The following is a 9,290-nucleotide window of genomic DNA, read 5'->3' on the forward strand; positions in this document are numbered from 1 at the left end:
TGCTTACAGGAATATAGGTGAGGGGTTACTTACAGGAGTAAAAATGATTCAAAGACAGTCGCACCACCAAAGCCCACCCCAGCACGGGTGACAGTTCACGGAGTTGGGAACCTGGAGTCCAGAGCTCAGCAGGTTGAAGACTGGGAATGGTAAGAGATCAGTTCTCCAGTGCTTGTATGACAGTCTCGCGCTGGCTTCTCTTGGGCCACATTCCAGGACACTTGGAGAGTGTGACGTTCTGAGTAGGTGGGCTGACCAAAGAAGTGACCTTTCAGAGGGCTCTGACGTCTGAGTAGGAGTTTCTTCAGTAGAGAAGTAGAAGAGTGTAAACAGAGTCAGGGTCAGGCCACAGACCTCTTTGAGGAACTATCCGTGTCACGTGATCCCTCTGACTGTGTGTGGAGAGCGGTTTTGAAAAGGTAGCCCTGAATGTCGTAGCCAGGAGTCTGGGTTCAGCCCTCAGGTGACTGGGGGACCCCAGTAGGGTTTTAACATCAGAAAGGGCCACATGGCCCTTGGAGTCTGTCCACTCCTGCTGGCCGCGCATGGGGAGGGGAATCTGTTGGTGTCCACGTAGGGGGTGCGGTTGGACAGGACTGGGGACGAGGGACTGTGTCTAAAGCAAGTAGAATCAGCGGGACGGGACAAGAGGGGGAGATGAAGTGGGCAAGAAAAGCCCGAGAAGATTCCGGTTCTGTGCAAGTTGAGGAGCAGCCCGCTCTGAACCGGGGGAGGTTGAGGCATCTGAGAAGGCCTAGAAAAGTCAGGTTATGGGGCCAAAAGCCTGACCCAAAGGGCTCATGAGCCTCCACCCTTGCGGAGAGACTCTGATGCCCGGCCTTGAGGCATGAAGAAGACCGCAACAGTCCGTCTTTGCCTAGGAGGCCCCAATAGTCTGTCCTTGTCAGCTGTCCGTGTGCCAACAGTCACTGAGGTGGGCAGCGGGGCTTTGTCCGGCTCCCAGTCTCTGCCAGGAGAAGTTTCTCCCCAAGACCCCTACTGGCATGACTGAGGTCATAGGGCAAACAGCCCCTGGAGATCACCACTGAGGGGACTTCACAGGTCTCTGGGGACCCGTAATTTCAGTCCCCTCTGAGTACTTCCCCGCCTTTGGATCCTCCCGTCTGGGGAAGTAGGACTTCTTCTTTTAGGGCATGAATATTAGGCTAGGTGGTGACTAAGAGATGTCTGAACCAGTGGGTGGAGAGAGTTTAAATATCAGGCCTCCTTGTCCTCTGGTCATTAGACACCTGGCAAGGATAGATTCAGCATGGCCAGCCTACAGACTCTGCTCCTCGTAACTCTCGTTCTTCTCGCTGTGGTCATTCAGACGCCTGATGCAGGTGAGGCTGGGGAGCAGAAGAGCGGACCCTAGAGTGTCGGGAAACAGTCCCAGAGTGGTTCTGCCATCGAGTCTTGTGGCTTTGGGCTAGCTCTGGCACTCTCCTGGGCTAGCGCTATGACTTCTAAATGGGTAATATCGTGTAAAAACTGGCATTACCCATTTATAAGCTGGATAGTCAGGAAGGATTGTATTGGGATCTGCCTCAGTTGGTTTGGTGGTTGTAGTATGCAAGGCCTAGGGACCCTATTGCCTAGGGTGTTTCTTAAGCGGATACAGGGCCTACAAGGTATCAGGTTTGAGTTGGGAAAGGCAGAGACTCACTTCGAAAGCTGTCCCTGCCCTCACAACACCCAAGGTTTGCTCTGGAGCCTGTGGTCGACACAGGGTCCTGACCCCTCCTTCCCCCTGCACTATCAACACTCCTGCTTTGGGCAGGGCAGGAGAAGGGTCTCCGTCTGGAATGAGGCAACTACGACCAGACCATTGTTGCTCGCAGACAGCCTCTGTGACACAAAGTCCTATGGGACTGGTATTCTTCTACGGGCCTCGGAGATGACAAATGATTAGGGCCATTCAGGGGCCGAGTGGGACTTGACCCAGGTCTGCGTTGTGACTGTCATCTGTCTGAGCCTTGATTCCGATGCTGCTACAGTCTCACTGTGTGTGACCTTCCACGCTTGCCTTCCGCTCTGTGCCTCAACAGGGCACAGAGACAAGGAAGATGCTTCTAATTCTGCACTGCACACATGAGGGTAGGTGGGTCTGGAGTAGGGTTGAGCATCCGCCAAGCTTCTGGGAAGCTGGTACTGGTGTCCACACACTAAGCCAAGGTGAGCACTGGGGCTTCCTTTGGCTCAGAGGTGCAGGACCCCATTTAGAAGCCGGTTGATGCTCAGCTGTTCTGAATCCACTTCCTGGAGCTGGCTGTTCCAGAGTGTAGACACTGGGCCCTGAGTGACAGCTCTGAATGAGGCCTAGAAAAGATATTTATCTGGGTGGGATAGAACCTTTCCCTATAGGTCAGTCTGCGATCAGGGCTGGGGCTGGCCTCTCTGCACTCCAACTAACGTGCCCTGGGTACCCCTCCACCAGCTCCCTACGGTACCAACATGGAAGACAGCATCTGCTGCCAGGACTACATGCGTCACCCCCTGCCAGCACGTGTAGTGAAGGAGTACTTCTGGACCTCCAAGTCCTGCCGCAAGCCTGGCGTTGTGTGAGTAGGGAGCTGGGCCACAGGGCGCGGGAGGAGGGGCCTGGCAGATGTGGTCCAAGAGTGGGCAGGATGTAGCAAGTTCCAATGCAAGGAGGCTTGGCTGGATGGGATGGTTCCGCCAGGCTCGGGTGTTCTGAATTCCAAAATGATGGTACCATTCAACAGATAGTGTTGGACGTCTGTAACGTGACAGAGCTGAGAATGGCTGCTGAATCAATGGGTACCACCCCAGCGTGGTACGCACACGTGGGCAGTAGTAGCCACCGGCGATTGGTGATGGGAAGCAGCGTGGGTGCAAGCAGCATGCCTAGAGTCGCTCCCTGCTGAGACAGTCTGTGCCCTCCTAGCCCCCTGGAATTCTTCCAGGTAACCCTTTTGGCCAGAGACATACTACGAAGTGCCGGCATCTAGAAATGGCTGCCCGTGTGCCCGGGCTATTCCGAGCACTGCGTATGTGACTCACTGAGTCTTGGAAGCAATCCTACAAGGAGGTTAGCCTATTTCATAGGTGAGACCCAGGCTCAGCAAAGGGAAGGGATCCAGGATCAGCAAAGAGAAAAGGACCCAGGTTCAGGAGAGGGAAGAGGATTTAGGCTCAGCAGGGGGGAACGGGAAGCAGGCTCAGTAAAGAACTTTACTTGCCTTGGGGCAGGGTTTCCCAGGCTGTAGCAGGAGCTCCTGTATTCCTGGGAGAAGTTTTCTCTTGTGATTCTCCCCTTGGCACCCCAGCTTTCACCACATGGCAGGAAGTCTGCTCTTTTTCTGTGGTAGCCCCCCTGGATGCGTCTATCTCCTTAGAGCCAGTTTCCAGCCACATCACCTATTGGACAGTTCTCGGATTTGGGGTCACGACCCCACCCCTTGGGCTCTATATCTTCTCTCCCTCCTCCCACAGCCGACTCCATCTCTTAGAGATGTCTGCTGGAGAAGGACAAAGAAGGGCGGAGCAGGAGCCCTCCCAAGGTTCTGGCTCCTTCAGCCCTGAGTCTGTTTCCCATCACTTCAGCAGAGCCATAGCCCAATCTCCCGAGGGCGGAACAGTTCTGTGCTAAGCATAAGGCACATAACCCTTAGCTAGAAGCAGCCCTGTGCAGCAATCCCAGTCCGTCTGGTTCCCTTGCACACTGAGGAGGTGGCGCGAGCTTAAGGGTCCCTTTAGCATCACAGTGCAGCAAATGGAAGCCACAGGGCTCTGGCCTGTAATACAAGAGATGCTCGGGGAAGAACAAACCCTACTGATCCTTGGTCTATGAGCCCAAAGGGAGTCTAGAAAGAATACGGCTTGACAGGTGGGGAGATGGGGCGTGCAGGGAGGGACCAGCCTTGCGTAAGATGCCCAAGAAGCCACACTCAGGCTGGCTGTGGTGGCCCACAGCTTTAATCCCAGCATTCAGGAGACAGAGGCAGGTGGATCTCTGTGAATTCAAGGCCAACCTGGTCTACATAGTGAGTTCTAGGACAGTCAGGGCTACACAGAGAAACCCTGTCTAAAAAAAGGAAGGAAGGAAGGAAGGAAGGAAGGAAGGAAGGAAGGAAGGAAGGAAAAAAGAAAAGATCCAAGCTCGGTGTTGCTATTGTCCTTAGACGCTGTTCATTAGTGGTCTATGACGCAAAGTTCAGGGATGTGGGGAGTCAGCAGCTCTCAGCTGTATGGCAGGACTATCGGGACACAGCTATGGAACCAGAGCAGAGGCCCCAGCACAGGCCAGCCTGTACCCACCTTGCTCACCACAGCTTCAGTGCCCAGGCCTGGCCTGGTACTTGCTGCAGCTATGCAGGGCAGAAGCTTTGGGCCACACTTATTGGAAAGGGGGAAAAGATGGGTTTTAGCCCACAGCTCTAGGTGCAGGCCTTCGGGCAGGGCAATCGAGGCAGCAGGAACTGGAGGCAGCTGGTCACATCTTGTCCACAGTCAGGAACAGAGATGAATGCAAATGCTTAGCATGTATCGCCACATCTACTGCCCTGGACCGGCCTCACCCACAGTTCAGAGGGGTTTTCTCACAGCACTTAAAATAAGATATCCCCGTAGGCGTGCCCAGAGGTCTCCGAGGTCATCCTAGATGAGTCAAATGACAGTAACTTTTCCATCACCGCGGGGCAAACCTATTTCTCCCCGAGGTGCTCTAGGACTCTCAAAGAGACCCGGAGGGGATTTCTTCAAAGTCACAGTCCAGCCCCCACCCCAGACATATTTTACTCTTTATATTTATATTTGGTCAAATTTCTTTAAAACATGGAGTTATTACAAGAATCAAGGAAGCCATTATAAGAGTTTGAGGAAAGTGCTCAGTCAGTAAAGTTCGTATCCTTAGCACTCATGCAAAGGAGCCAAACGAGGCAGGCTGTGCCTGTAATCCAGTGGTGGGGAGGCGAAGACAGGACTATCCTGGGCTTTGTGGGCCAGCCTGTCTGTTTGAACTGGAACTTCAAGTTCAATAAACTGCATTTAAAAATAATATGGAGAGAAAGTGAGGGAGACACTATGTTAACCTCTGGTCTCTACGCACCTGTGTGCATGCATGTGTGTGCGCACACGCGCGCGCGCACACACACACACACACACACACACACACGAAACAAAACCAATGTAACGTAAAGTGTTGGGGCCATCTTCTGACACAATGACATAGCGCCTACTATGTACCCCGACAGCTTCATTGAAATCTCACGTAGCTGGGCAGGACTGTCACCCCATCTTACAGAGGTGGAAACCTGATCCCAGAGAAGTTACCTGACTTGTGAACAAGGAGCAAAACTAGAATCCATTCCAGATAGGCCGCTCCCAAGTCCGTACTTCTGTCCAGTAGCCTACTAATCCTGGTATCTCTTCCAGTTTGATAACCATCAAGAACCGGGACATCTGTGCCGACCCCAGGATGCCCTGGGTGAAGAGACTTCTCCATAAGCTGGCCTAGTGAGGAGGGCCTGATGACCATGGGCGTGGCCACTCCCACCGCCATTTCTGCAAGAAAGCTGCCAACGACACTGCCCTCACTCACCTCCGTGTCCTGGACTGTCACCCTGTCAGGCCTCAGGTCCCCTCCACCTCCCCTGCAGCCCCTCTAACCCATCCTCGTCACGTGGCAGCTGAGGGAACACGTTCAGGCCAGCCCTTTCCCAGAATCCCCTCCCCATTGCTTTAGATTAGGCCACACCCTTGCTTTGGTGCCCTGGTCCTGCAGACCTGGCTGCCTTCCCTCTCCCCAGCCTAGGGAAGACCCAAATGCTTCGGGTCTACGCTGCTCAGGTTCACTGCCTGGAAGGTTGCTGATACTCAGAACGCTATTCCTCCACTTGCACTGGCCCAGTGCCAATGGCCTTCAAGGCTTCAATCAATCCCGGCAGGCACCGCCAAGCACCGTTCTTCAGAGTTCCGTGGCCTCTGCCTGCTCTCTGTAGAACTCTCGGGGCTTCAGGCTGGCCCACCAGGCCCGGGGGTTAGGCTGAGGTTCCCACCAAAGCTCCTCCTGTCTCTTGGTCTCCAGCATGGGGCAGGGAACACAGGAGCATGGGACAGGGAGCACAGGGCATGGAACGCGGTGCACACAGGCAGGCTCAGAATCAGAATTCTGAAAGGAGCTGCAGACTCCATCAGTAAAAGTCATATTTCCCCATCCCTGGGTACAGGGAAGTCTCCTGTCACCACAGAGACTCAGGCTGTTAGAAGGCGGCTATGTAAGTCAACCGTGCAACCCTAACTTTACCAAGAATCACCTTCCGTACCCTCTTTAACCATTTCTTCCTCACCCTGCTTCTCTTGACTGCTTGACTGAATTGCTGGTCCTCAAATTCATGCTATGGTGTTAGTGACTGCCATGGCTTGGTATTATAAGCTCTAGTGATATTTATATAGGAAAAGAGGATAAATATTTATATAGGAAAAGAGGCCAAATAGATGAACTGGAGAGTCTTAGGAACTGGGGTCAGGGAAGGCCATGCGTTCTCATCCCCAGAAAGCAGCTGGGTATGGTGACTGCAGTGGGTGGCATAGAAAAGCTGAAGAGTTTAGTTGGGAATTATTTTTGGGTGGTTGGGGCAAGCTAGGACACAGATTTAGGATTCATTTGTGCTTCCCTGGGGACAGCAGTGTCCTGGGGGAGGGGATAAATCTGCTTGCTCCTCTGGAGGGAAAGTGGCTTGGCTTAGCCGAGTGGCTGGATTGTGTGACCCTGAGAACCTTGCTTCACCTTTCTGAGCCTCAGCTGACAGATGGGACTGGGGAGGGTTCGATCCAAACCGTGGGGACAGACACTGCCAGCCACAGCTGTGCCCACGGCTCATGTCCCTCCAGAACCCAGCAGGAACATCTGCCAACCAGGAGCACCATAAGTGCTAATCTGCCCGCTGCCCATGCACAGAGCCTCAAGTGCCCTGAGACCCACCCACCTCCTCTCCTACTTCTGGGAAAATAAATGTTTACCAACAGTGTCTGCCTTGGTCCCTCGTCATCTGTGTCACCGGGAAATAGGATGGGACGCCATGACCTATGCCACTTACTGGAGAAGATCTGACATTCAAATATAAAGAGACTTGTATAAGTTTACCCTATGGGTGGATACAAGGCTTGGGACGCAGCTACATAAATACCAAGAGAAAAGCCAGGCATTTGTCCCCCAGCTCCCACTGACCTGGCTTGGCCATGCATAAGATCACTGTTTGTCCCCAGGTCCAGAGCTAGGTATAGAATGTTCACTCAATAGAAGAATTCTTTCTCATAGGTGTACCAAACATTCTGATCAATGGACAGCCTCCAGGTGGATATCCAGGGACCTAGGGCCTTCCTTCTTCTGGTTATGCCCTCCTCCAGGGTCTGAACCCCTCTGTGGAAGGGAAGGGAGGTTTGTGGGATGGTGGGAAAGAGTCTGCCCCCATCTTGCCATGTGTCCTTGGCAGGACTCAGTCACATCGTTGTCCTGACTGCATGGGAAGCTGGGAACTAGAAAGAGGTTGGGTGGGGCTGGGCTGGTGTTGGGCTCCTCAGTTCTTCACAGACCCAGCCCCTTTCTTGGGTCCTCACACTGTCTTAGGGTTTCTGCTGCTGTGAGGAGACACCACAACTCTCAATAAGGAAACACTTAGTTGGGTCTGGCTTACAGTTCATAGGTTTCGTCCGTTAGTGTCGAGGAGGGAAGCAGGGTAGCATGAGGCAGACATGGTGCTGGAGAGGTAGCTGGGAGTTCTACATCTGGATAGGCAGGTAGCAGGAAGAGGGCAACACATTGGGCGTGGCTTGAGCATCTGAAACCTCAAAACCCACCCCAAATGACACAGTTCCTCCAACAAGGCCACGCTTTCCAATATCACTCCTTATGAGTCTATGGGGACATTTTCATTCAAACCACCACGTTCCACTCCTTGGTCCCCATAGACTTATAGCTGTATCATAACGCAAAATGCATTTAGTTCAACTTAAAAATCTTCATAGTTTTTAACAGTCTTCACACTATCTAAAAATCTAAATTCAAACTCTCTCTCTCTCTCTCTCTCCCCCCCCCCCCCCGAGACAGGGTTTCTCTGTAGCTTTGGAGCCTGTTCTAGAACTAGCTTTTTGTTTGTTTTTACTATTTTTTAAAATTTGGTTGATTTTTATTGAGCTCTGCATTTTTCTCTGCTTCCCTCCCTGCCTCTTCCCTCCCCTCCAACCCCAAAGTCCCCATGCTCCCAATTTACTCAGGAGATCTTGTCTTTTGTTAACCTCCTATGTAGATTAGATCTATGTATGTCTCTCTCAATGTAGTCCTCATCGTTGTCTGGGTTCTTTGGAATTGTGATTTGTGGACTGGTTTTCTTTGATTTATGTTTAAAAATCACTTATGAGTGTGTATATGTGATAATTGTCTTTCTAGGTCTGGGTTACTTCACTCAAAATGATGTTTTTTAACTCCATCCATTTGTCTGCAAAATTCAAGCTGTCATTGTCCTTTTTCTGCTGTGTAGTACTCCATTGTGTAAATGTACCACATTTTCCTTATTTGTTCTTCAGTTGAGGGACATTTAGGTTGTTTGTAGATTCTGGCTATGACAAACAATGCTGCTATGAACATGGTTGAGCACATGTCCTTGTGGCACGATTGAGCATCCTTTGGATATATACCCAAAAGTGGTATAATTGGGTCTTGAGGAAGGTTGTTTCCTAATTTTCTGAGAAATTGCAACACTGACATCCAAAGGGGCTGTACCAGCTTACATTCCCACCAGCAATGCACAAGTGTTCCCTTTCCCCCACAACCTCTCCAGCATAAGTTGTCATCAGTGTTTTTGATCATGGCCATTCTTACAGGTGTAAGATGGAATCTCAGAGTTGTTTTGATTTGCATTTCTCTGATGACTAAGGATATTGAGCATTTCCTTAAGTGTCTTTCAGCCATTTTAGATTCCTCTGTAGAGAGTTCTCTGTCTAGGTCTGTACTCCATTTTTTTATTATTTGATTATTTGTTCATTTGATGACCAATTTCTTGAGTTCTTTGTATATTTTGGAGATCAGCCCCTCTGTCTGATTTGAGGTTGGTGAAGATCGTTTCCCATTCTGTAGGCTGTCATTTTGTCTTGTTGACCATGTCCTTTGCTTTACAGAAGCTTTCTAGAACTAGCTCTTATAGACCAGGCTGGCCTCAAACTCACGGAGATCCACCTGCCTCTACCTCTCGAGTCCTGGGATTAAAGGCATGCACCACCACCACCCAGCTCAAAGTCTCTTGTTAGACTCAAACAATCTCTTAATTATA

General features: G+C 51.3%; 1 protein-coding gene across 1 annotated transcript; it reads left to right on the top strand.

Annotated features, from left to right (window-relative positions):
* Positions 1 to 1,205: 1,205 nt before the first annotated feature.
* Ccl22 (C-C motif chemokine ligand 22) lies at positions 1,206 to 6,986 on the top strand. The gene is made up of 3 exons (XM_050143747.1): positions 1,206 to 1,343; positions 2,438 to 2,561; positions 5,398 to 6,986. The coding sequence occupies exons 1-3, from the start codon at positions 1,271 to 1,273 to the stop codon at positions 5,477 to 5,479; spliced, it is 279 nt and encodes a 92-aa protein (XP_049999704.1). The 5' UTR covers positions 1,206 to 1,270; the 3' UTR covers positions 5,480 to 6,986.
* The last annotated feature ends 2,304 nt before the right edge of the window (positions 6,987 to 9,290 follow it).

Source organism: Alexandromys fortis, unplaced genomic scaffold (genome assembly GCF_014885135.2).
Source record: "Alexandromys fortis isolate MF-2015 unplaced genomic scaffold, M_Fortis_MF-2015_v1.1 scaffold_1, whole genome shotgun sequence".
Classification (NCBI taxonomy): domain Eukaryota; kingdom Metazoa; phylum Chordata; class Mammalia; order Rodentia; family Cricetidae; genus Alexandromys; species Alexandromys fortis.